At 45.4% G+C, this 27372-nt stretch overlaps 4 protein-coding genes across 7 annotated transcripts in view; 2 read left to right on the plus strand and 2 right to left on the minus strand.

Annotated features, from left to right (window-relative positions):
* The window catches only part of LOC143990006 (uncharacterized), a 57927-nt gene extending 39731 nt beyond the window's left edge, over positions 1-18196 (minus strand). Inside the window, exon 1 of the mRNA XM_077490245.1 lies at positions 16168-18196. Coding sequence (XP_077346371.1) covers positions 16168-17583 — 1416 coding nt within the window. The 5' untranslated portion in view covers positions 17584-18196. The remainder of the gene's footprint in view (positions 1-16167) is intronic.
* The window catches only part of LOC143989821 (uncharacterized), a 184519-nt gene that overhangs the window by 155903 nt on the left and 1244 nt on the right, over positions 1-27372 (plus strand). For 2 of the 4 annotated variants that reach the window (XM_077490098.1, XM_077490099.1), the window contains one exon: positions 27194-27291. In XM_077490098.1, the coding sequence (XP_077346224.1) occupies positions 27194-27291 (98 nt within the window). Of the gene's footprint in view, positions 1-24266; positions 24355-26742; positions 26867-26954; positions 27079-27193; positions 27292-27372 lie in introns of those variants that run through there. The other 2 variants (XM_077490097.1, XM_077490096.1) reach the window with 2 other exon arrangements.
* On the plus strand, positions 418-5551 carry LOC143989801 (uncharacterized). The gene has a single exon (XM_077490072.1). The coding sequence runs from the start codon at positions 901-903 to the stop codon at positions 1828-1830; it is 930 nt and encodes a 309-aa protein (XP_077346198.1). The 5' UTR covers positions 418-900; the 3' UTR covers positions 1831-5551.
* LOC143989877 (gastrula zinc finger protein XlCGF66.1-like) lies at positions 18301-22924 on the minus strand. The gene is made up of 5 exons (XM_077490156.1): positions 22873-22924; positions 19882-20010; positions 19474-19608; positions 19048-19385; positions 18301-18926 (listed from the first exon to the last, which is right to left on the minus strand). Exons 1-4 carry the CDS (start codon positions 22891-22893, stop codon positions 19194-19196), a joined length of 477 nt encoding a protein of 158 aa, XP_077346282.1. The 5' UTR covers positions 22894-22924; the 3' UTR covers positions 18301-18926; positions 19048-19193.

The raw sequence follows: 27372 nt of genomic DNA on the forward strand, positions 1-27372 counted from the left end.
AACGCTACCACTGTGCCAAACGCTGCCACTGTGCCCTCAAATACTGCCACTGTGCCCTCAAATACTGCCACTGTGGCATCAAACGCTGCCACTTGCCAAACGCTGCCACTGTGCCCTCAAATGCTACAACTGTGCCATTAAACGTTGCCAGTGTGCCATCAAATGCTGCTAGTGTGCCCTTGAATGCCCTCCCCGCCCGCTCGCCATCTACACACAGGAGCTCAGTCTCGGCCGCCCGCTCCTTCAGATATACAGGGGGGCCCTCAAGGCCCCCCTGCAGCATGGGGCCCGGTCGCCTTGGCGATCTCAGCGACCCCGATAATTCTGCCACTGATTTTCACCATAGATATTACTAGACCTAGGCTCCTGGGGTATGTGATTTGGGTCTTCTGTCCCATACCCGGGTATGGCAATATCTCTGACAGAACAATCCCCCCAGGATTACTTGCTCTGTTGTCTGCTGGCTGTGCCGGGTGGAGGGATATGTCTGTATAGTCTCAGACCCAAGTCACTGAGTGCAGTCTCAGGAGATGGGAGGCAGCGGTGTGGGACCTCTGCAACTTGTCTCATGTAATCATTTCATCTTCCACTGATTACTGAATACCAATATTATGAGTCCTGACCCTTACACTGTATACTTTATATTCTACATTACATACTCCTGACCCCTGCACTATATACTCTATGTTGTACATTACATCATTCTGATACTATATAGTCCTATCTGTTGTATCTTATACAATATGTTGTACATTACATAGTCCTGACTTCTGCTCTCTGCCCTCCCCCACTGCTATATATACACATAATATGTATTCTCTTTTGATACACCCATTTCCTACCAGCTGGACATTTTATATCTGATGATCTGATTGGAGCACAGCAGGAACCAATCAGCTCATGTCTAGTAATAATCTTTGTATTTGTATTTTAGTAGATGGACGGGAGATGAGGAAAACCTCAGAGGATTGTCTCACTTTGTCTCCAGACTGTAAAGTAGAAGATGAGGACATCACACAGTATAGTCCAGGAGAAAACCCGACTACCTCAAATGTCCATCCGGCACCACACAGTGTAGATGGACCATCGTATTCCTCTTATCCTGAGGAACCTCAGACTGTGCGGGACGGGGCCGTCCTTCCAACAGAGAAGAGCTTTTCCTGTACTGAGTGCGGGAAGTGTTTCCGTTTTAAATCCCATCTTAATGTACATCAGAGATCTCACACAGGAGAAAAGCCATATTCCTGTCCTGAGTGTGAGAAATGTTTTTCATTGAGGTCCAGTCTTGATAAACATCAAACATCTCACACAGGGGAGAAGCCGTATTCCTGTCCTGAGTGTGGGAAATGTTTTTCACAGAAGTCCAATCTTTACGCACATAAGAGATCTCACAAAGGAGAGAAGCCGTATTCCTGTCCTGAGTGCGGGAAATGTTTTTTACAGAAGTCCAATTTTAATACACATCAGAGATCTCACACAGGGGAGAAGCCGTATTCCTGTCCTGAGTGTGGGAAATGTTTTTCACATAAGTCCAGTCTTTCCACACATCAGAATTTTCACACGGGGCAGAAGGTATATTCCTGTCCTGAGTGCGGGAAATGTTTTTCAGTGAAGTCGCATCTTGACATACATCAGAGATCTCACACGGGGGAGAAGCCATATTCCTGTCCTGAGTGCAGGAAATGTTTTTCAGTGAAGTCCAATCTTTACTTGCATCAGAGATCTCACACGGGGGAGAAGCCATATTCCTGCCCTGAGTGCGCAAAATCTTTTTCAGTGAAGGCCAATCTTTCCAGACATCAGAGATCTCACACGGGGGAGAAGCCATAGTCCTGTCCCGAGTGAGGGAATTGTTCCTCACTGAAGTCCTGTCTTCCTGTACATCAGGGACCCCACACAACCCTCGAGGTGTATTGGTGCCTTGAGTGTGGGAAATGTCTTCTATATGAATGTTGCTGGACATCACAGCTCTCATGTGGGGAAGAAGCACACCCTGATATACACCTCAGATATACTCCATGGCTGATCTTCATCATGGAAGAAACAGTTGATAAGGAGATCAGAGATCACCAAAGACATGGATGAAGTGTTGTAAAAATACAATGGATGGGCGGCTCATACAGGTCTGGTAATGCACTTTTATGTCATGGCTTTCTCCCGGGTCCGCACACATGCACGCGCACACCCAGAAACCTCCACTGTCATTGGCTGCAGGACAAGTTTGTCAGCAGGTCCCAGCCAATGATTTTGCCCCGTACCCTGCTGATCACTAGCAGCCAATGACAAATAACTCCTGTGTTTTATTTTGTAAACACGGGGAGCTATCTTGTGATTTCTTCTCTTCCCGAGTCCTTTTCTGTTCAGGAAGAGAAGAGAACACCACACTGTGAGTATAATCACCACACTTTACACCCACACACCTTAGATTGGCACATTTAACCCCATTGATTGCCCTCATTCACCCTTTGATCCCCCCCTGTCACCCAACCAGTGCCATTAGTACAGCGTCAGTGTACAGTATTTTTCACCAATCGCTGTATTAGGGTCACTTGTTACATCAGATAGTGCCAGGGTCAGCTAGCATTAGATTGTCCGCACACTATCACACTCACACTATAGGATCCTGATCACCAACATTACTAGTATAGTGTCTGTATGGATCAATATCCTGATCACCAACATTACTAGTATAGTGTCTGTATGGATCAATATCCTGATCACCGCCATTACTAGTATAGTGTCTGTATGGATCAATATCCTGATCACCACCATTACTAGTATAGTGTCTGTATGGATCAATATCCTGATCACCACCATTACTAGTATAGTGTCTGTATGGATCAATATCCTGATCACCACCATTACTAGTATATCGTCTGTATGGATCAATATCCTGATCACCACCATTACTAGTATAGTGTCTGTATGGATCAATATCCTGATCACCAACATTACTAGTATAGTGTCTGTATGGATCAATATCCTGATCACCGCCATTACTAGTATAGTGTCTGTATGGATCAATATCCTGATCACCACCATTACTAGTATAGTGTCTGTATGGATCAATATCCTGATCACCAACATTACTAGTATAGTGTCTGTATGGATCAATATCCTGATCACCAACATTACTAGTATAGTGTCTGTATGGATCAATATCCTGATCACCGCCATTACTAGTATAGTGTCTGTATGGATCAATACCCTGATCACCACCATTACTAGTATAGTGTCTGTATGGATCAATATCCTGATCACTGCCATTACTAGTATAGTGTCTGTATGGATCAATATCCTGATCACCACCATTACTAGTATAGTGTCTGTATGGATCAATATCCTGATCACCATATGACATGAGAAGGGCAACCCAAGGCCAGGTTATGGGTATATGGGGTATCTCAGCCAATGGGCAGGGGTTTTCTTGAATCCCTTGGCCTGCTGGGAGAACCTATATATTTGGGTGGAGTCAAGTGATCAGGGTTCTGTGCCACCTAGGGAGAAAACGTTTTCGCAGAAGGGAGTTTAACAAGACTTGTGGCCCCTCATTAAAATTAGAAGAAAAGAGGTTTAACCTTAAACTACATAGAGGGTTCTTTACTGTAAGAGCGGCAAGGATGTGGAATTCCCTTCCACAGGCGGTGGTCTCATCGGGGAGCATCAATAGTTTCAAGAAACTATTAGATAATAACTTGAACGACAGCAACATACAGGACATACAATGTAATACTGACATATAATCACACACATAGGTTGGACTTGTGTCTTTTTTCAACCTCTTCTAATATGTAACTATGTAAGCTAGCTGCTGCCATAACAATGGTATTTGGTGTCAAAGTACCGAGGTACGGGTACAGCAATTTGCGTGAAGTGGTTAAAGGGTAACTCCACTTGCGTGGCAAAAAAAAGCAAATAAAGAAAAAATAATATAGCGCATATAATTGTGACACTAATCATATTGTAATTGAATGTTATTAAAAATGACCTTTCCTTTTCAATCTGCAGCCAATGTAATTTTCTGAGAATACATTGCAATATGACTACCTGGAGTTGTTCTATACACAGAGTGTGTACTGACCACTCCCCAGAAACATCATTTCCTCCTTGTGTGATTGGCTCACCAATTTTCCCAGAAGTCTGCCCTTAGATACAAGTCAGATTTCAGGCATCCCCTGAAACAAAAATCTCATTTTTTGGAGAGATACTTTCAATGGGAACATGTCTAAAGGGATGCAGGCCCAGCAGCTTTCCTCATTAGTGCCCTGCAGCTGCACAGCTGACAGTTAATTATGAAATCACTCCCATTAGACTCACTCAGAACAGAGGCACAGACAAACACACAGGGATTTCTTCAGAATAACAAAAGGTAGGAATCCGCAACAAAGATTGTTATAATCCCTGCAATGTATACAGATAGCCCAGAGGGGAATTTTTTTTTTTTTTTTCAACAAAAGTGGAGTTACGCTTTAACCTGTGTCATTTACTTTGCAGGAACACCAATCAGCTGCAGCACTGATCTGTTTATTCTGACAGCAAGCAGGGTGTTGCTCTCAGAATACGTACATCTGTGCCTGCGGCGCTGCAGGAAGAGATTTCTCATCCACAGTTTAAAAAATGTGCATGCCCAAGCATGAGGGGCTTGTGTGGTTAGCGAGTGGATTGCTCCTTTGCTTCAGCATATATATTTTTTTCACTTTTTTGGTATAGATTTCAGTTAAAAAAAGTTGTTTTATTGAGTTCATCTCATATTTTTATTGTGTTTTATTGTTAACCATTGTTTTCTTTAGAGCAAGGGTCTCAAACTCAAATTACCTGAGAGCCACAAGACAAGTTTTCATATCCCATGGGGGCTGCATGCAAACTTCAAAAACAACAGTACTGGTGTCAGCGGATGCATTATTAACCCCCATCACTAGTGTCAGCGGATTCATTATTAACCCCCAGCACTGGTGTCAGCAGATGTATTATTAAACCCCAGCACTGGTGTTAGCGAACGCAATATTAAACCCCAGCACTAGTATTAGCGGACACATTATTAAACCACAGCATTGGTGTCAGCAGATGCATTATTAAACCCCAGCACTGGTGTCATTGGATGCATTATTAACCCCCAGCACTGGTGTCAGCAGATGCATTATTAAACCCCAGCACTGGTGTCAGCGGACGCATTATTAAACCCCAGCACTGGTGTTAGCGGACACATTATTAAACCCCCAGCACTGGTGTTAGCGGACGCATTATTAAACTCCAGTACTGGTGTCTCTGTCTACTTTGCAAAAAGAGGTCATTTGGGGGCATGTTTTTACTGTAGAGTAAATGTGTAAGTTCTGAATATAATTGTATTATATGTGTGTATGTATTGCACAGGGCACTAATAATGTTTTCAGTACATGTTTGCATTCTTTCGAGTCCTGATTCGAATTAGCCTGCCTATGTTACGCCCTTGTAACCATACAAGTACAATTGTAATATTAATGCGATACCTATGTAATCATGTGTATAAAAACCTTCAATTGCGTCATAATAAAACACAACAGTTATTTGGAAAGATGTAGCGTGTATCTTTTGTGTCTGTTCCCTACTGCAGTAGTTATTATTAATTTGGACCCACTAATCAATATGAGGAGAGGAGTTACCTATCAATAAACTTCCATATCAGATGGCGAGCTTTGCCTAGGAGGTGATTTACATGCGACCCTGAGAATCCAAAACGAGGAGCTTTAGACAATCCAGGAGTTTCTGATAATCGGCCTTTTGCTTACATTTGAGTTATCAGACTTCCTTGATTGGTAAGACATTTTCGGGACAAAGGGTACATATTTTACTTCCCTTAATCAAACTGTATTGATTGGTGGCTATATGTTATTTTGTCACTGTCTACTCTCCATCGGAGTGTTCACAGGTATATTTAGTACACATCTGCTAGATAAAGTATTTTTAGAAGGTGGAGTATCTATTTGGGACTTTATATGAGGTAAAGACCATTTAGGTCATATAGCTTCATCCCTGTCTATTAAGACTGTCATAAGGGGAAAGGGGCGAGAGAAAGGTTGGGACTAGGGATGAGCCGAACACCTCCCGGTTCGGTTCGCACCAGAACTTTCGAACAGACCCAAAATTCGTACGAACTTTAGAACCACATTGAAGTCTATGGGACTCGAACGTTCAAAATTAAAAGTGCTAATTTTAATGGCTAATATGCAAGATACTGTCCTAAAAAGGGTTTGGGGACCTGGCTCCTGCCCCAGGGGACATGGGTCAATGTCTAAAATGTTTTTAAAAATGGCCGTTTTGGCGGGAGCACTGATTTTAATGACGATTAAAGTGAAAAAAAGTGAAATATTCCTTTAAATATCGTGCCTGGGGGGTGTCTATAGTATGCCTGTGAAGTGGCACGTGTTTCCCGTGTTTAGAACAGTCCCTGCACAAAATGACATTTAACGGAAATAACATCATTTAAAACTGCTTGCGGTTTTAATGTTATATCTGGTTCCGGCAATATGGATGAAAATCATTGAGAAAAATGGCATGGGTAGGTAACCCCCCCTTGCCCATTACCAGCCCCTTTGGGTATTGTATGGATATTAAGGGGAACCCCGTACCCATATTAAAAAAAGGAAATACGTGTGGCCCCCAGGCCCTATATACTCAGAACAGCAGTATACAGGCGGTGCAAACAAGACAGGGACTGTGTAGGTTTGTTGTGTTAAGTTGAATCTGTTTGTAATTTTCAACTGGTACATTTTTAAAGTGTAGCTCCGGTCAAAAAATCTATTTTTAAGCTTTTTGGAAAATATAGGGAAGGGTTATCACCCCTGTATAGTTTGTTTTGCCGTCCGTCTTTTTTCATCTCACTTCCTGTTGTCTCATTCCGTTTGCAAGTAGGAGACGTTTGTAAGTTGGATGTTTGAAAGTAGGAGCCTGCCCTATATGCTCTGCAGAAATGGCGGAACAAGGTGCTGGTGTTGCCACAACATTGTAAGGCCTCAAAGTGACTCTTGGTGGGCGCTGGAACGCCCTGCTGTGAACGATTATATCAAGAATTGTAATTACATGCCATTGTTGAACAGTGGTAAAAAATGGGGCCTTTGGTGGTTCTGGTGTTGGTGCCACAACACTATAAGTCCTCACAGTTACTCTCAGTGGGCACAGGAACGGGTCCTGCTGTGAAATATTATATCAAGAATTGTAATTACATGCCCCTGTTAAACAAGGGCTGAAAAATTGGGCCTTAGGCACTGGTGCTGGTGCCACGACACTGCAACCTCTCCCATATACTCTAGTTGTAGTGCAGGAATGAGCCCGGCTGCAAAGCATTGCATCAAAAATTGTAATTAAACGCCTCTGTTAAATAGGGGCTGAAAAATTGGGCTGGTGGCATCACCCAGAACCAAAAATGTTCTTCCAACATATCAGCGGACGAGGAAGAGGATAGACAATCAACATAACAGGACAGTCACTCAGCATCAGCATAGGCAGTCTTGAAGGGATGTGATATTTCAAAAAAAATTATTCGGTTACATCAGCTTCAGGTGCTTGGTAGCTGTGGGTGATCCAAGACTGATTCATCTTGATGAAGGTCAGTCGATCAACTGAGTTGGTGGACAGGCGCACCCTGTGATCGGTTACAAAGCCTCAAGCAGCACTAAATGTGCGTTCCCAAAAGAACGCTGAATGCAGGACAGGCCAGTAGCTCAATTGCATACTATGCAAGCTCTGGCCAGTGATCCATCCTTAAGACCCAGTAAGCCAGAGGATTTTCGGTGGGAAAGGTGTCCAAGTCTGACCTTGCCTCTAGGTATTCCTGCACCATGTAAATCAGACGCTGGCGAGGGTTGCTGGAACCGATCATACCTTGGGGCTGCGGACTAAAAAATTGTCTGAACGCATCAGTCAGATGGCTACCTTCTCCACCGCTCCTTCTGTGACTGACCGAAGCCTCAGCAACACGTTGTCCAGGAGTTTGTAACCTCCCAGTCTCTGGGAACGCGTGGCACAGACCTTTCTGCAAGGCCTCCCGGAGATGTCTCATCCTCTGCGACGGCAAGATAAGGTCCGCAACCTTACCCTTGTACCGTGGATCAAGGAGAATGGCCATCCAGTAATGGTCCCTTTCCTTGATCCGAAGAATACGAGGATGCTTCTGCAGGCTTTGCAGGATCAGGGAGGCCATGCAGCGTAGGTTAGCTGAGGCATTCGGTCCGGAGTCCTCTGGGTCACTAAGGACAACATGATCCGCAGCCACCTCCTCCCAGCCATGTAGAAGTCCACGGGTTTCTTGGCACTGTAAATCATCCCTAAAAGACAGCTGATGCTGAGTGCCAGGCTCCACATCCATGCTGACACAATCCTCCTCCTCCTCTTCCTGTGTGATGGGTGGGACGGCAGGAACACTGTCTGGATAAAGGGGGCCTTGAGAGGCAAGGAAGTCCTCCTCTTCCTGCCTCTGTTCTGCCACAAGTGCCCCATCCATTATTCCATACAGCGTGTGCTCCAACAAGTGGACAAGAGGTACAGTGTCACTGATGCATGCACTGTCACATCAGGGCAGTGCATGCATCCCTGATCATGCTCCACTGGCGTGGTGAAAAAAAACGAGCTCCCCTGACCCTGTCCTGGTGCCATAGTCGCACAGGTACTCATTAATGGCCCTCTGCTGCATGTGCAGCCGCTGCAGCATTGCTAGCGTTGAGTTCCACCTGGTGGGCATTTCTTGGGCAGGTTCAACTCCTTTTGGAGCTCAGCCAGCCAAGCACAGGCATTAAATGATCGGTGGAAATGCACACAGACTTTCCTGGCCTGCCTCAGGACATCCTGTACGCCCGGGTACCTTCCCAAGAACTGCTGCACCACCAGGTTAAGGACGTGAGCCACACAGGGCACATGGGTCAGTTGTCCCTGTTGAAGGGCAGAGAGGAGGTTGGTGCCATTGTTGCAAACCACCATTCCTGGCTTAAGATGCCATGGCGTCAACCACCTCTCGGCCTGCCCCTTCAGAGCTGACAAAATATCTGCCCCAGTGTGGCTCCTGTCCCCCAAACAAACCAGCGAAAGCACGGCATGGCATCTTTTTTCCTGCATACTTGCGTAGCTCTTTGAACGCCTACGGAGCACCGCTGGTTCCGAGGACAGAGCACTGGAAGAGGCCATGGAGGAAGAAGAAGAGGAGGGGGTGGAGGAGAGAGGTGTGTCACAACCAGTAGTAGCATTTTGGAGGCGTGGTGGTAGAACAACCTCCAACACTACTACACCTTGTCCTGCATCCTTCCCAGCTGCCAGAAGAGTGACCCAATGGGCCGTGAAAGACAGGTAACGTCCCTGTCCATGCCTGCTGGACCATGAGTCAGCGGTAATATGCATCTTACCGCTGACCGCCCCGTCCAGCGAGGCAAGGACATTGCCTTCCACACACTGGTAGAGAGCCGGAATCACTTTCCGTGAGTAAAAGTGGCGTTTGGGGACCTGCCACTGAGGAACCGCACATTGCACAAGCTCACGGAAGGGGGCCGAGTCTACCAACTGAAAAAGCAGCAGTTGAAGTTCTAGCAATTTAGCCAAGATAGCATTCAACCGCTGGGCATGTGGATGGCTGGGAGTGAACTTCTTTCAACGATCCAGCAGCTGGGGCAGGGAAATTTGCCTGCTACAATCGGACGTGGGTGTACTGCTAGCAGAGTGCCCACAAGTACTTGGCTGTAACACACCTAATTCTACAGCTTCATTCCTCTCAGTGCAGGTTTCAGAGCGAATTGAAGGTCTAGTGGGGTTGGAGATCCCAGCTGATGAGCAAGGAGAGGTCCGCTTTGTTCTTTGGTGTGGGTCTTTAAGGTACGCTTGCCAACGAGCTGCATGGCAGGTTAACAAATGTCTGGTCAAGCATGTGGTGCCCAAGCGGCTGATGTTTTGGCCATGCGAGATACGATTGAGACATATGTTGCAAATAGCAGCTGTGCGATCTGATGCACTCGTCTCAAAAAAGGCCCACACCAAAGAACTTTTGGAATAACGTGCAGAGACAGTGCCCTGCACAGGCGGAGCTCTGCGGTGTGATTCAGTCGGTGTGCTGCCCCTAAGCTGACCCCCGGAGGGCATCCTGCCTCGTTGGAGATGTGCCTTCTCCTCTCTCCTATCAGGCACCCACGTGGAGTCAGTGACCTCATCATCCTGTCCCTCTTCATCACTGGAGCAAACCTGGCAGTATGCTGCAGCTGGTGGAACATGACTGCCAGATTGCGGTCCTTCTTGAGCATCCCCTCTCTCTGCGCTCACGCTACTGCCTTCCTCTCGCTGGGTATCATCATCAGAGCCTTCAAAACGCTGGGCATCCTCTTGGATCATGTACACAACACTGTGCTCAAACAGTTCGGGGGACTCCTCAGGAGGACATGGTGGGCCTAGGGAAGGAGTGACTGATGACATTGAGACGAGGGAAGAGGACGCGTTGGCAGCTGCTTTGCTAGTACCCTGAGACTGGGTGAAAGAGGATGAGGAGGGCTTGGTCATCCACTCTACCAAGTCTTCGGCATGATGTGGCTCAACATGTCCAGCTGCCTAAAATAAGGTCAAGTGTGTCCCATGGCCACGTGCTAATGATGACGATGCACCGCGTCTACGACCAGCAATGTTGTCTCTAGACACAGAGCCTGCTTGCCCTCTTTTATTGGCTTGTGACTGTCTGCCTCTCATTGCTGGCCTTCCAGACATAGTAATGGCCTGCACGGAGATGGGAAAACCAGCAATTGGGTAGTGTATATTGTGATGGAGGCACACAACACCCACTTTAACTCCTGCAGATGCCTGTATTAGAGAACACCAGCAATAAAGGGTAGCTACAGGTGTATACTGTGCTTGGGGCAACCAACACCCACTTTAACTCCTGCAGATGCCTGTATCAGAGAACACCTGCAAAAAAACGGTAGATACAGGTGTATACTGTGCTGGAGGCACACAACACCCACTTTAACTCCTGCAGATGCCAGAGAAAAGAACACACTGTCCCTGCCTATCCTCCTCTCTCTACACGCCGGAACACACTACACAAGGCCTCATCCCTAATACACTGTTCTGGTTGAGATGAAAAGATAGAAACCACTTTAGATAAAAAAAAAGAGGTCAAAAAGCTATCTTACCATGAAAGAAAAGACCAAGAAAGACTTCTTACAAAAAAAGGACAGCAAGTTCCGAAGTCCTATAAGCTGAAGTAATGGCAACCAGAACACACAACCTTCCATGTCAAACAACAAAGGGAACAAAAAGGAAGCTCCTGAATAGGCTCAAATGGAGAATTCTGTAAAAACAGAAATAACTAAATTAAGATCCCATGAAGCCAATGATGGGCTGACTGGAGAAACAACATACTGTATGTGATCTAGTAGAAAGGCATGCATCAAGAACAGGAACAGCAACCAGTCTCCAAAAGACAGTCAAATCCAAAATATGGCCCTTTATCATACACAAGGCCAGAAACAAATCATACCCCCTGTGTAGGAATCCAAGATACAAGCAGGAAACCGCTAGGTCAACACCAAGCAACATACGATTGCCAAGACTTTTGAAAAGAATTCCTTGACTTAGCCATACTAGCCTTCAAAAAAGCAGGAAAAACACAAGGCCTAGACACCCCTATCTCTTAAAACCTTTTTGACTGCAATAGCCAATCTGGTATGCCGACTGACAACATAAGGCTGGAATAATCTGGCCTTTCAACTACAGTGCTTGACTATCCAGAGATCCAAGGATTGTCCTCTGACAAGTCACAACATCAGAACACCATGTTCTGCTGGTCCCAGTCAGAACATACAGAAGCACAGGAATCCTCCACCTGAATGCAGTGAAGCAAATGAAGGAAAAATGCAGCAGAGGGAAGGCAGAAGCAAGGATTACCGATCCCACAATGTCATCAGAGCAACTAACACAGAGGCACGAAGGATGCTGGTCTTACGACACACTTGCTTAGTTCCCCATTGAACCTGGACTCCAGAAGTCCACATCGGGAGAGCCTCACCATTGACTGTGCTCCAGAACACCTCCAGATGAAGAGCTTGCTTCTACAGAGACAACTGCTGACAGCTGAGAAAAATTCACCTGGCAAACATCCATTCCTGGAGGACTAGAGCTTTAACCCTTTTGCTGCCAAGCCCTGCAATTCACTTTTCAATTCAGGTGGCCAGTTTGCAGTTTTTCCATTGCTTTTTTTCCCTTACAGCTTTCAGAGTTTGTTAAAGACCCCCCAAACCATACATTTTCCAAAAGCACATGACTTATAGAATTTAAAAAAATGTGCTAATGTTTTCTTTATGCCCCACAATAGTTGCGCATGTTTATGAATTCACTGTTTTCTTTAAAAAAAAAACACTAAAAAGTGGATACATACATGGAAAAACTTACAAAATTCCTGCTAAATATAAAAGCTAAGACTGTATTGAGTTAATAAATATTTGTAAATTTTGAATTGTGCCTTTTTATGAAATGGTGAAAACTGAAGGTACGCAAAATGGTAAATAAAAACAATTTACTCTTAAAATCTGATGTTATATTTTTTCCATTACAAATTTCAGAGTTTGTAAAAGACCCCTCAAACCATATATTTTCTGAAAGCACACGACCATTAGAATAAATAAAATGTGCTACTGATTTTTTAGGGTCCACAATAGTTGCGCAAATGGTTAGCAAAATGCTATTTCCACTAAAAATCATTATTAGTGGACAATCATAACATAACTTATAACATTTCTGATAAATTCCTACTAAATCCTCGTTCACATGGGATGTACGCTTCTGGAGGGCCATGTTTACCCGTATGGAGATGCCCAGGTGTTTCGTGCATCCCCATGCAGGCAGTCCCATTCATGTCAATTAGGATGCAGTGGCACAGCCTCTGCTTCTAATCTGACATTGGTGTGGGTGTACGGCCCAAACACAGATGGTGTGAGCTCAGGGACATGGACCCACATGGATGTCAAATTAGGAACAGATGCTGTTTGTGCAGTTGCTACAAATGCATGGAATACCTGTGCATTCCTGTGCCGTAAACAGGGCCTCACAGGGGCATAAACTGTAGCATGCCCTGTGTGAACGAGGCCTTACTTTTTTAATATTATTTTTTTTATTACTTTTATTTTATAATTTACAACTTTATCTTTAATATTTTGTACTTTTTTTGGGAGGGGGGCTTTGGTGAGATATCAGAGGTCTAAACAGACCCCTGATGTCTCTTATTGGATTGAAGACAGTCCCTTTCTCTGCAGCCTAACCTGCACATTACATGAATGAATAGGAGTCTGTATAGGGACCTCTATTCATTCATAAACTGAAACATAGTAAACACGGTTTACCTGTTCCCAGTTATCAATAGACACAGGAGCAATTGGTAAAGATCACTGACTGTGTCCATTGAAGGAAAGGGAGGGGGCTGGTGAACACATGTTTAACAACCCCCCTCCCCGCCACTCTCCATCCTGACAGCTTCAGTAGCAATAGCTGCAGCCAGCAGGAGGACGGCCAGCAGCACTACATGGAGGGGGTGTCTGGGATCGGTTGGGGGGGGGGGGATCGACTGCAGATGGGGGTCAGAATGGTCCCTGGGACAGAATTAGTCCATATAATTTTTACGCCATATGGACCTGGCAGCCAAAAGGGTTCATCTCAAAGTTCCACCCAAGGCAGAGTAAAATTCACTTTCTCTGGGGCCACCTGATTTCTGGGGATTAGTTGAGTTACATAAACCCAGCCATGGCGTTATCTAAGTAGACCCTCACAAGGACCTTCAGCCATGTCAACCAATGCAAGAAAAAAAGACTAAGCACCTCCAGTATTAGAGCATTGATATGCAACAACCCCACCAGTCATATCACAAAATGGAGAAAACAGTTGCAAAGATAACAACCATTCCAGACCAAGGTTTTCTGGGGTGAAGAGACAATAGAATATCTAATGACTGTGACCTCCCGCCCCATGACTTGAGGACATTCCACAGTAAAGGACTGGAGTGGAATTGGGAATAGGCCATACTGATCAAACCTGTGCCCTCTAGTGGCTAAAGGAGACACTGCAACCAAATACTCCTGAGAAGTACACAGAGCATGAAAAGCACACTGCCCCCCGTGGCCACCGGGAGAACAGACAGACAGTTCTTTTTTTTTAAAGAGAAACTGCAAAATGCAGTCTTACCATTCCTGCTGCAGGTCCCTGAACATAACAGGAGTCCAACCTTCACCTATCATGGCGGGCTTTGTCATAAAAGACCTTGAGGGACTGGGTCCCCCTTAGGGCTCATTTACACTTGCTTTGGCTTCAACACACATGAACGGTAGTTTACACTTGTTTCAAAACAAGGCTTCGGACAGGCTTTGTTAAAGCTCTCTGAACATTGTCACTAAATAAAATGGATAGCTTGCAGTCCTGTTTACACCTGCTTTTGCTTTGCTTCAAAAAGTATACCCCATGTAGCTTCAGTGATGCTTCGAAGCCTCCATAGAAGTCTATGACAAAGCTCGCTTGAAGCCCCACCAAAGCCTCATCGAAGTTCCAACACAGTGTCATCGAAGCCCCACCGAAGCCTCAAGCAAAAGCAGGTGTAAACATGACTGTAATCTACACATTTTTAGTGCCATAGGCTTTGACTGGCGTTCAGAGAGCTTTAACAAAGTGTGTACGAAGCCATGTTTTGCAGCAAGTGTAAACTAGCCCTTATTCTGGGGTCCACTCCCCTTGACCTGTATAACACCCTGCAGGAAAGCACTTTGGTCAGAACAACACTGCACAGGGTTCCATTATACAGGGTCCAGCACCATAAGGCTGCATTACAGTCAAACTTTGAGGAATCTTCTCTCCTATCCAATGAGGCTCAGGTACCATCCATTTTGGCCGACAGCTTTATCGATTGGATCCGATTGAAGTCCTTGATTCTCAGTAGAACCATTCCAGAACCTCCAAGAGCACATGTGGCACATCGGTGAGCACCACCTTACAGACACTGGTGAAAAAACTGAGGTACTTCCTGTGTAGGAGGGGTTATATAGAGGGAAATTCCTGTCTATCGGTTGCCAGTGTCCATTCACCTATAGGTGGCGTATAACCCACATAGTAATTACTATGGCTGTGTCCCGTGATGTACGATAAAGAAAGAAGACATTGACCTCAACTCTCTGCCGTCTAGTAGACATAAGGCCTGCTGACCAGTATAGTGGGACTGATTCTGATACAGCGATCCTAGTCAGCTGAGAGAGCACTGTGCACTGGTTACCCCAGGTGATCACCCACCTAGCCTGTCAGTGCCCACCACTGCCCCCATCAGGAAGGAGTGTGTACCTGTTGCCCCGGGTACCTTTTGTGACCAGTCATTGTGTTACCAGTAGGTGTCTTCCAGGCTGTAACCATGCACATCTGGGGTGTTTTGTCTGTGGGGAAGAAAACTGACAAAAGTTTACAACACTTGGAGACTCTCCATGAATACTCTGGATGCATGACTGTGCTGCCCAACATGGACACAGGAACCGCAGCACTCCTGATGTCCTCTGGCCATACTGCACAAGAACTCATACAGCCCAGCATTCAGAGGTGGGGGGATGGAGAAAGAATCCTGACACTTACCAGTTGAAGTGGCCTAGACCTCCCTGAGCACCACTTTCACTATGTAGTGCTACGGAGGCCCACAGTGTAGCTCCATCTAGTGTCCATAATGTGGTATTACTACTGCAGTGCCACGCCAATGCCACTAGATGATCATAGGAAATCACTGCATGAAATAAAATACAGACAATATTCATCATAGCTGGGCAAATGTCTGTCAAATTTATTCAACTGTTTTTTTTTTTTTTAAACAGACCTCTAAGTGTTTGTGAAATCTTCCACCACAAAATGTACTCAGCCAATGGGAGGTAATGACTCCATTTTTATTTTTCTCCTGCTATCAATGGCCGACACGGTACAACACTTCATCCATGTCTTTGGTGATCTCTGATCTCCTTATCAACTGTTTCTTCCATGATGAAGATCAGCCATGGAGTATATCTGAGGTGTATATCAGGGTGTGCTTCTTCCCCACATGAGAGCTGTGATGTCCAGCAACATTCATATAGAAGACATTTCCCGCACTCAAGGCACTAATACACCTCGAGGGTTGTGTGGGGTCCCTGATGTACTGCAATTCCCTCACTCAGGACAGGAATATGGCTTCTCCCTTGTGTGAGATCTCTGATGTGTGTCAAGACAAAACTTCTCTGAAAAACATTTCCCGCACTCAGGACAGGAAAACGGCTTCTCCCCTGTGTGAGATCTCTGATGTGTGTAAAGATGGGACTTCTGTGAAAAACATTTCCCGCACGCAGGACAGGAATATGGCTTCTCCCCTGTGTGAGATCTCTGATGTGTGTGAAGATAGGACTTCCGTGAAAAACATTTCCCGCACTCAGGACAGGAAAACGGCTTCTCCCCTGTGTGAGATCTCTGATGTGTGTAAAGATGGGACTTCTGTGAAAAACATTTCCCGCACGCAGGACAGGAATATGGCTTCTCCCCTGTGTGAGACCTCTGATGTGTGTGAAGATAGGACTTCCGTGAAAAACATTTCCCACACTCAGGGCAGGAATGCAGCTTTTCCCCCGTGTGAGATCCCTGATGTTTGTCAAGCCAAAACTTCTCTGAAAAACATTTCCCGCACTCAGGACAGGAATACGGCTTCTCTCCTGTGTGAGATCTCTGATGTGTGTAAAGATGGGACTTTCTTGAAAAACATTTCCCGCACTCAGAACAAGAATACAGCTTCTCCTCTGTGTGAGATCTCTGATGTCTGTAAAGATGGGACTTTCTTGAAAAACATTTCCTGCACTCAGGACAGGAAAACGGCTTCTCCCCTGTGTGAGAACTCTGATGTGTTGTAAGATTGGATTTCTGTGAAAAACATTTCCGGCACTCAGGACAGGAATATGGCTTCTCCCCTGTGTGAGATCTCTGATGTGTTTCAAGACGAAACTTCTGTGAAAAACATTTCCCGCACTCAGGACAGGAAAACGGCTTCTCCCCCGTGTGAGATCTCTGATGTGTAGTAAGATTGGACTTATCTGAAAAACATTTCCCGCACTCAGGACAGGAATACGGCTTCTCCCCTGTATGAGATCTTATATGCACATTAAGATGGGATTTAGTATGGAAACACTTCCCGCACTCAGTACAGAAAAAGCTCTTCTCTGTTGGAAGGACGGCCCCGTCCCGCACAGTCTGAGGTTCCTCGGGATAAGAGGAATACGATGGTCCGGCACCGTCCCTCACAGTCTTAGGTTCCTCAGGATAAGAGGAATACGATGGTCCGGCACCGTCCCTCACAGTCTGAGGTTCCTCAGGATAAGAGGAATACGATGGTCCATCTACACTGTGTGGTGCCGGATGGACATTTGAGGTAGTCGGGTTTTCTCCTGGACTATACTGTGTGATGTCCTCATCTTCTACTTTACAGTCTGGAGACAAAGTGAGACAATCCTCTGAGGTTTTCCTCATCTCCCGTCCATCTACTAAAATAGAAATACAAAGATTATTACTAGACATCAGCTGATTGGTTCCCCTAAACCAGGACTCCGCCCACATCAGGCAGCTTTGTCTCTGAGGATCTTACAATTCCCCCCTCAAGGTAACTAGTAAATGGGTCCTCTGATCTCCTACCAGATCATTTCTTTATTCATGGACCTTAGTCAGAGAGTGAGGAAACAACGAGAACTGTCTTTTATAGGAGTGACAGTGATGAGGGGATTATAGGACGAGTGTCCCCTCCCCCTCTATCACTCATTGCCATCTTCCCAACACAAGAAGTCCTGCACTTCCTTATTTAGTCCATGATTTAGTCATGAATAACAGCGGGGCTGAGCCCCACCAGAGGTCAGAGAGTGAGGATGGGGGGAGAACAACCAAGATGAAGACTGGACTGATCCTGAAGACCCCCATCATTGGGTTATTGACTCCTCCCTCATTATCACTTTCTGTTTAAGGGTCCAAAGTTTGAGGATGTTATCACATTATTATCAACATGTAAAAGTCTGTGCTCCAATCACATCATCCGATATAAAATGTCCAGCTGGCAGGAAATGGGTGCAAAAGAAGTCAGGACTATGTAATGTACAACATATTATGTAGGATACAACAGTTAGGATTTTATAGTATCAGAATGATGTAATGTACAACAAAGTAGAGTATATAGTGCAGGGGTCAGGCATATGAAATGTACAATATAGAGTATATAGTGTAAGGCGGCCCTCAAATTTAACATTTTGCGAATGGAAAAATATGGCTGCCTCGGAGGAGGGGGGTGAGCACCACCAGCAGGCAGGGGTTGAACAGGAGCTGTTGTCCTAGCCAGGGGAAGATAGGAGAGGAAGAGTTGAGCTGGCCTATCAAAGAGCAGGGATTGCCAAATCTAACAGATTCCATTGGAATTGCTGGATTCCCGGCACCGCTCACCATCACACAGTCCTGCCTCTTTGCTGCTCACCGTCACATACAGCCCACCTCTTTGACCAGCACCGCTCATGTCACACAGTCCCGCCTCCTTGCCCGGTGCATTTGATAGACAGAACATCGGGCGAATAGGAAGGACTGTGTGATGTGAGCGGTGAGGAGGCGGGTCTGTGTGATGGTGAGTGGCACCGGGAACCCAGAAATTCAAATGAAAGCTGTTACAGTGGGAAATCCCTGACCAGAGGATTACAGGCTGATATCACCCAGTCCCCGCCCTACTCTGGACCAATCAGTGAGCAGTATGGGTGGAGGAATGGATTTAGTGTTAATGACCCACCTGTGCTGATCTCTGTAGGAGTGTCCTCCTCTATAAATGTCCCCGTTATTCCATCCTCCTCCATAGACTGCTGATCATCCCTCACATACCTCTCTTCTTCTTCTGATTTCACCTCAAATTCTATATCCATTGGATCTCCACTCTAAACCAAGAAAATGAGAGAGAATATCATCTGTAAGATAGAAGATTTATTATTGTGACATCACATAGAAAATCCACACATTGTCTCTATAAGTGTGTTTTATATCCTCCGTACCACCAACCTTGTAACAGTGGGGGATGGTGTGATCTTCCTGTGTGGAATCCCGGGAATACAGAGGACGGGGACATCTCTCTGGTGGGTTCCCATTACTGGATCCATCTGTAGGAAACACACACACTGACTGAATACATTGTTTCTATGTGTTTATCAGATGATGGGGGATCTAGGTGGAGCCTCCGTACTGCTCTCTCCTTTACAATAAAGTCTCCTCTTACCCGGTGATGTGAGGGGCGGCTGATTGTCCATCATGACGTCCTTGTAGAGATCCTTGTGTCCTTCTAAATACTCCCACTCCTCCATGGAGAAATAGACAGTGACATCCTGACACCTTATAGGAACCTGACACACACAATGATACAGTCACCATCCAGACACATCCCTTGTCTGTTACTGGATAATGTCCCACAATTCCCAGAATCCTCCTCACCTCTCCTGTCAGCAGCTCCATCATCTTCTTGGTGACTTCTAGAATCTTCTCCATATTGTGTCTCTCAGGTTTTAGGGAGTCACATGGAGGCACTGTGATGGACATATGATCACCGGACTTCACAAGAGGAAATCTCTGTATTGGGGAACCAATAGGAATATCATGTTAGAATCCCAGAATCCTCCTCACCTCTCCGGTCAGGTCTGTGTTTTATTTTTAGTGATAAGAGTGATGTCATGTGACCTCCCAGAATCCTCCTCACCTCTCCGGTCAGGTCTGTGATTTATTAATAGAGATAAGAGTGATGTCATGTGACCCCCCAGAATCCTCCTCACCTCTCCGGTCAGGTCTGTGTTTTATTAATAGAGATAAGAGTGATGTCATGTGACCTCCCAGAATCCTCCTCACCTCTCCGGTCAGCAGGTAGATGATCTCCAGGGTGAGGTTTAGTATCTTCTCAGTCATGTGACTCCGGTCCTCCTCCATCCTCATTGGTGCCGTCATTTGATCTATACAGGTCTCCTTGTAGACGGATAACTTTGGGAAATGAAAGTAAGAATTATTTGGATGGTGTTGGTCACACAATAATAGGATGTGGATATGAGGGGGTAATAGGAGGGTTTCTATACATATAAGAACTACTCCCCCCAGGGACACATTTAGTTTGGACTGTTTAGCATCTGATTTATTTTTTGGCCTCCTGGGATCCTCTTGTTCTGCCAGATCAGAAATTCTCTTCTCTCTGTTCGGTTTGTTTGGTTTCTGAACTGGTTTTGATCAGTTTTAGATCTGCAGACAAGGAATGATAAATACGATCCTTCCTTTGACTTGTTTGCTCTGAGGCAGTGCTGTGAGGACAATGTCGGGTCATCATGACGCCCAGGAAGGGGAACTTGCTGACTTTTGGTCGGAGTTGTCGGCTAATCAGGATAATTGCCAGAACTCCGGCTGCAAGGCTCCAATCTCCGGCAGCCTGCTGACTGATCGGAGTGATGTCACTCTCTGCAGTAAGAGAAGGGATGGGATTGGATAGCAGGAGGATTCTGATGGTGGAGTACAGAACTGCGGGGGAGGAGTCTGTTCTGTGCTCTCCAATAGCAATTCAGTGTGGGTAGGAGGAGGACAACAGGAGGAGGGGTTTGTTCTCTTGGTCTATTTTGTGTTGTGGAACATTCTTCTTGACCAGTGATATGGTGAGGTGAAGCTTCCTTCACTTACTGAAGAGAAATGTCAGAGAGACGACTCAGTGCAAAGTGTCACATGAGGAAATCCTGGGAAATAATTCCGGACTAATAGATATAAATAAATCGATCAGCTAATGATTTGATAAATGATTAATAAATGATAAATTGTATACGGAGACAACGGCGGTTACAGAATGGAGGATAATAATGGAAGGAATATGACATCGCATATAACGGTCTCTTTTCATCATCAAGTCCTGTGTGACTGAACTATTGTCTTATTTCCACTTAGAACTTTACTATTGTCCGGCTCCGACCTCTGATCATTGATTTTGGTTCAGTGGAATCGCTCCGATTAATCACTACAGCCTTATTGATCAATCAGCTGCTGATTTGGATTACGTTCAGTCTAAAGGATACACGGCTTGTTATCATCATCTACAGCTTCTTGGACTTTGTATATCTGCAGACGGCTCCCCGTTTTCATCTCCCCCTTTTCTCCAATCCCCTGGACTCATTTTGTCCTTTTACTCTACAATTTCTACCACGGACTGTTATATGCAATGTCACATTGCTTACATTATTAACCTCAATTCTGCAACAGCCGTTGCCTCTGTATACAATTTATAATGTATTAGGCTTGGTGGTGATGTTCTTTTATTGTCTATTACATTTATAGTGCTATTTGATGAATTTTGTTGGTGGTGTCTTGTCGCTGTCTTATGTGTGTCTTTGTCCCCAGACCTTTTGTCTTTTCTTAGTATAAAGTGTGGAATTACTGTCATTTTAACAATTGATCCTTTTTCAATAAATAACTCATTTATCAAATCATTGGCTAATCAATTAATTTATCCCTATTAGTCGGGTATTATTTCCTGGGATTTCTTCATGTGACACTGCACTGAGTCGTCTCTCTGACACAGAGCACATTTTTCTTTATGTTCCCGCTTAATACAAGTGTGCGGTACAATACCGGTGGGTACCTTATGTAACGCAATGTTTTGGTTCCCTTCCACCCTCCTTTTTGTTATATTCCTTCAGTTGCTGGCAGGAGCTCTTTAAGAAGGTCAGAAAAGTAAGTGCATGTGGGGTGGGAGGACCATCAGAGACCAAGAGCCCCTATGAGCCCTGAAGCCCCCTCTTACCTCAGGGCCTTGCAGCCTGACTACCCCCTTCAGAGCCCCCACAGCCCTTCAGCCCCACTAACCTCTCAGAGTTGTTCAGTCCTATTACTTCCTAGGAGGCCCCCAAAGTCCTTCATCTACACTTCCTCCTCAGGGGTCCCAGAGCCCTTCAGATGAAGTCTACTCTTTAGAGGCTCCCAGAGATGTTTAGTCCCACTACCGCCTCAGGGACCCCTCAGCTCCTCTAGTTTACTCAGAACCAGTGGCAGAACTATTACAGTCGCAAAGGTCACACCTGTGACAATGGTGTTCCGCTAATGAGCGGGGGTGGGGGGGAATCACTGAGAAAGCAGGAAAGGTTCTTGCTACCGGAGTAAAGGGTCCCAGGATCAGGGGAGGCTCCCCTGGTGATCACCAATTAGGATTGCTGAGAACAGAGTGTGCAGCACATTCAGCCTTTGCAGAGCCCCCTTGCTGTGTCTGATCTGCTCCCAACATGGGCACAGCGCCCCCCAACATCAGCCAACTCCTCCCCCAGACACAAGCTCCAAGTTCTCCATACTGGGTGGACTCTGCGCCCTGTGCCGGCTCTGAGGGACCCGTCACTGCAGCGCCCGGAGCCTGGCGAGTGCCTGTATGAGGTGTGGGGGTCCTCAGTGTGTGTGTGGGGCCCTTGAGATGTGTGAGGGGAGGGGCAGAATCAACTCTCTGCACATCTCCAACTCCTCTCCTACCTCTGCCAGCTGCTCTCTGGAGTTTCTGTGCAGCCCTCTGCCCTCCATCTCCCTCCAACACCTATGTGCCCCTTCCAGGGCTGCCCATATTATTGCCCCTTCATTTGTCCCATCCATTCCTATCCATCCTCCTCATCTCATCTCTCTGCCACCCCTGCTCATAACCCCCTCTGACTGGCAGACCCCCTCCCCCCATTCATGTCCCTCATCTCAGTCTTTGTAATTTCTTGGGAATCTCAGTGGCTGCAATGTGCCATGTTTGGGGTCACCGAGAACAAAGAGCCTCACTGAGCTCTGCTGGAAGTGATCGGCAGAGGTGAGCCCGGTGTGTGTAAATAGAAAATAAAATCTTATTACCTCCTCTCTTTCCTGCCACATGCAACGTCTTGTCTTTATTCCAGATTACTTCCTGTCTGTAACTGACATCACTTCCTGTCTGTATTCCATAGAAACTTCCTGTCTAAATATGAGTGATATCACCACCCTGTGGAGTTCAGCAGAACTGCAGCCCCAAGAAATGTAACCACTCATAGTAACCACTCCTATTAAATATCTTACAGATCTATCAAAGAAGTTCAAATATAAGACAAAAAAGTAAGAAAAAATCACAGCGATCACATGACAGTTGGGAGATAGGGCTTTTTGTGCTGCGGCCCAAAGTCTGTGGAATGCTTTGCCTGATAGTTTGAGGGTTTCTCAGTCTACTGATACTTTTAAAAAAGGATTAAAGACTTTTCTTTTTAGTAAATGTTTTTGATTTATGTTATTTGCTTGTTTTGATTGTAACCATGTAGCACTTTGGGATCTTTTGATGGAAAGTGTGTTATAAATAACATTTATTATTATTATTATTATTAGTTGTACACAAAGAATGGCTTTATTCATAGCTATTCATTGTGTACTATTGTGAATATCTCTGTGATTGGGCACAGTGATCACATGATACATACAGGGCCTATCACATCTGTACCATATGATAGCTGTGACCAATCACTGCTATCACAGTAGTACACCCTGTGTCATTCATAAAAACGGTTGCTTATAACAGTAATCATCAAAAAAAAAATCCTGATCACCTCCCCAGATTAGTAAAGGGTCAATATGTTAACACTACACGTATCACTATGTAAAAAAAGTAAAAAAATCATTATAATTTATATATATATATATATATATATATATATATATATATATATATATATATATTTTACATACTGACACCAGTCAGTATCACTGATCACCACCACACCAGTCATATGATAATGCTGTACCGCTCTGGTGACAAAACAATAAACACAGGATTTTTAAAGCAGCTTACCTGTAAAATCCTTTTCTTTGATGTACATCAGGGGACACAGAGCCATAGTACTTAGTATGTGGGTTATATGGCCACTGATAGGTGATGGACACTGGCGCGCCCCAAATTAAAAAGTGCACTCCCTATATAACCCCTCCCACTACTGGGAGTACATCAGTTTTTTTAACAGATGTTCTACATGACTAAATCTGACATCAATTTTACTGCAAAATCAAAGGGGCCAAAATGTCTCCCCCCCGAGCAGTAATATATTTCTATCCCCTTTGGTGGGAGTGGAGATGACCCATCTATAAGGATATACAGTACATACACACACAGCACAAGGTCATGTTCCCACTATCAGACGTTTCTCAGGGCTGCAGTTCCTCTGATCTCCACAAGATGGTAATCTCACTTCTACCCAGACAGGAAGTCTCTATGGAAGACAGGAAGTGATGTCAGGTACAGACAGGAAGTTCCGGGTGAGAGGTGAGTCGGGAGGAAGTAGAGAGAAGACGTTGCAGGAAGAAGTAGCAGAGGAGGTAATAAGATCGTATTTTCTATTTACACCAAGTAACCCCCTTTTAGTGAAGGTCAGAAGTATTAGATGTTTGTATTTAGTTTTATAAAATGGACAATCTCTAATCGGGATACAATGTATAACGCAGTCAGTGTATCGGTATAATGTGGAGTGTGAGTTCCGGGGTTCCCACAGGGGGAGGACATGAGGCTCCCTCAGTAAGAAGCACATAAATGATTGTATATTGTGTCAGGATAGAGCCAGACACCTCGGCACCACCTGAATCTGAGGGGAGGTCTCTGGCTGAATTCACAACACAAAGAAGGGGGTCAGTCTGGTGAGAGTCACCTTCCATGATGGACACAGAGAGGAGCTGATGGCTGCAGACCTCACTGGAAGGTGCTTAGAACTGCTGAGTCTGATGGGTCAGTATGGACTGGGTGCTGCTCTCTGCACCCTGGACATATAGTTCTGTATTGTCTGTGCTGCTGAGCTGTGGTCAGACCCTCCCAACCCCCTCCAAGGGCCCATGGACTTCACCCTGCCTGCCCTGCTTCAGCTACCAGCCCCTGTCAGCCCGGATATCTGCCCTGTTCTGGACTTAGCCCTGCCTGGATCTCTGCCCTGTTCTGGACTTCACTCTGCCTGCCCTTCTTCAGCTACCAGCCCCCACCCCTGTTGGACTTGATATCTGCCATTTCCTATACTTAACCCATCACGCCCTGATCTCTGCCCTTTTTTGGACCTGGATCTCTGCCCCTGAGTCGGGCCCATTTCCCTGGCCATCCTACGTGGACTACCTGTGTGGTGTTACATTGTTATCCGGTGGAATTTTTCATTGTACTGTGTCTTGCTACCCTATGTGCCAACACTGCTCTGCCTTGTGGACTATCACCCCTTTGCTGTCCTGAGGAGCACTCTTCATTTCTGTGCCTTCTGTTTGCCCCGTTAAAATAACAACCCTTATCTGTCCCATATAACCCCCCCGAGGATCACTCTTCATTTCTGTGCCTTCTGTTTGCCCCGTTAAAATAACAACCCTTATCTGTCCCATATTACCCCCCTGAGGATCGCTCTTCATTGCTGTATCTATTGTTTGTTCTGTGGACTAATTCTCCCCTGCCTGTACCCCGAGTCCCCCAATAAATGCCCCACGTGTCGGGTTCCTGGTGATTCACCTCTGTGTGCTCTCTCTCTGCACTCTTCATTCATCACCCCCCGTCATGTCCGTCCTCTTCCTCCATAGTCACTGTGACGTCTTTTATCTCCAGCAGATGATGATACACACATATATTATTATTATTATACAGGATTTATATAGCGCCAACAGTTTACGCAGCACTTTACAATATAAAAGGGAGACAATACAGTTATAATACAATAAAATACAAGAGGATTAAGAGGGCCTTGCTCAGAAGAGCTTACAATCTAATAGGGTGGGGCAGGTGGTACAAAAGGTTGTAACTGTGGGAATGAGCTGATGGAAGTGATAAAAGATCAGTTGGAGACGTGATCGGCTTCCCTGAAGAGATGAGTTTTCAGGTGTCGCCTGAAGGTAGCAAGAGTAGGGGATAGCCGGACAGGTTGAGGTAGCGAGTTCCAGAGGATGGGAGAGGTGTGTGTATATATATATATATATGTATGTATGTATGTATGTATGTGTATATATATATATATATATATATATATATATATATAGTGTGGAAACCTAGATTAACCCCTTCAGGGGGATCAGTTGTTGATTAATATATCTTCCTTCCAAAGCTGGCCATACATGGTTCAGTTTTATTGTTCATCCAGCGGGATAAGAGGAAAAAACTGAAGTGATTCACCCATCCACACATTGGAGGGGGATGGGGGAATCCTCCCCGCTGCACTATTGTATTCTGACAATGGGGGGCGCTCCTCCGCTCTCAGAATACACAGATGAGTGATGAAGCTATTGGCTGCAGCCACTGATGGAGTGACTTTTATCTGGCAGTGACCACACATGGATGGAAATGTGACCGATCCCTGCTGAACCAGCTGAATTTCCATGTCTCTATGGTCACCATAAGTGACTTCCTCCCCTCCCCCTCATCTCCTTCATTATGTAAGTCATGCTGAGATCATCTCCCATTGGCTGAGCAATATTCTCATTTGTCTCTGAGCTCCTTCTTCCATTTTTTCTGATGCTCTTAGGAAGTGGGCGGAGTCTTGGCATCCTCACTAGCAAAGTGGGACTGTTGGTCCTGCATTGTATGTAATGACATCAGAATAACTGCTACAAGCTTTTAACCTGCATAGTGTGGGGGTCCTGTGTGGGTAAATTATACCTCAGCCTGAAGTGGAGCTTTAATAAAATGGAAACCTGAATGGTGAGGTGAGGAGAATTCTGGGATAACATTTACATTTTTCTATTTGTGTTCAGATCTAGAGTTTTCCTCCTGTGAAGTCTGGAGATCATATGACCATCACATTGCCTCCACCTCCCTCCCTGATAGAATAAATACAAAGAAGATTCTAGAAGTCACCAGAGAGATGATGGAGGAGAGGTGAGGAGGATTCTGGGAATTCTGGGACATTATCCAGTAACAGACAAGGGATGTGTCTGGATGGTGACTGTATCATTGTGTGTGTCAGGTTCCTATAAGGTGGCAGGATGTCACTGTCTATTTCTCCATGGAGGAGTGGGAGTATTTAGAAGGACACAAGGATCTCTACAAGGACATCATGATGGACAATCAGCCGCCCCTCACATCACCGGGTAAGAGGAGACTTTATTGTAAAGGAGAGAGCAGTACGGAGGCTCCACCTAGATCCCCATCATCTGATAAACACATAGAAACAATGTATTCAGTCAGTGTGTGTGTTTCCTACAGATGGATCCAGTAATGGGAACCCACCAGAGAGATGTCCCCGTCCTCTGTATTCCCGGGATTCCACACAGGAAGGTCACACCATCCCCCGCCATCATCAGGTAGATGAGGAACAATCACTGATTTTACCTTTAGGATCTGTACATTATCTGCATTGTTACCATTGATGTCATTTTTATTAT

This window comes from Lithobates pipiens, unplaced genomic scaffold, assembly GCF_037356315.1.
Source record: "Lithobates pipiens isolate NorthernLeopardFrog02 unplaced genomic scaffold, aLitPip1_a1.2 Scaffold_18, whole genome shotgun sequence".
In the NCBI taxonomy this organism is placed as follows: Eukaryota; Metazoa; Chordata; class Amphibia; order Anura; family Ranidae; genus Lithobates; species Lithobates pipiens.

Coding starts and splice junctions, on each gene's coding strand:
- LOC143989801 (XM_077490072.1), top strand. CDS start 901: ATGTCTAGTAATAATCTTTGTATTTGTATTTTAGTAGATGGACGGGAG.
- LOC143989877 (XM_077490156.1), bottom strand. CDS start 22,893: ATGTGGCAGGAAAGAGAGGAG. Junction 19,609..19,881: donor TCTACCTGCTGACCGGAGAG/GTGAGGAGGATT, acceptor TCCCCAATACAG/AGATTTCCTCTTGTGAAGTC. Junction 19,386..19,473: donor TGGAGCTGCTGACAGGAGAG/GTGAGGAGGATT, acceptor TGTGTGTGTCAG/GTTCCTATAAGGTGTCAGGA.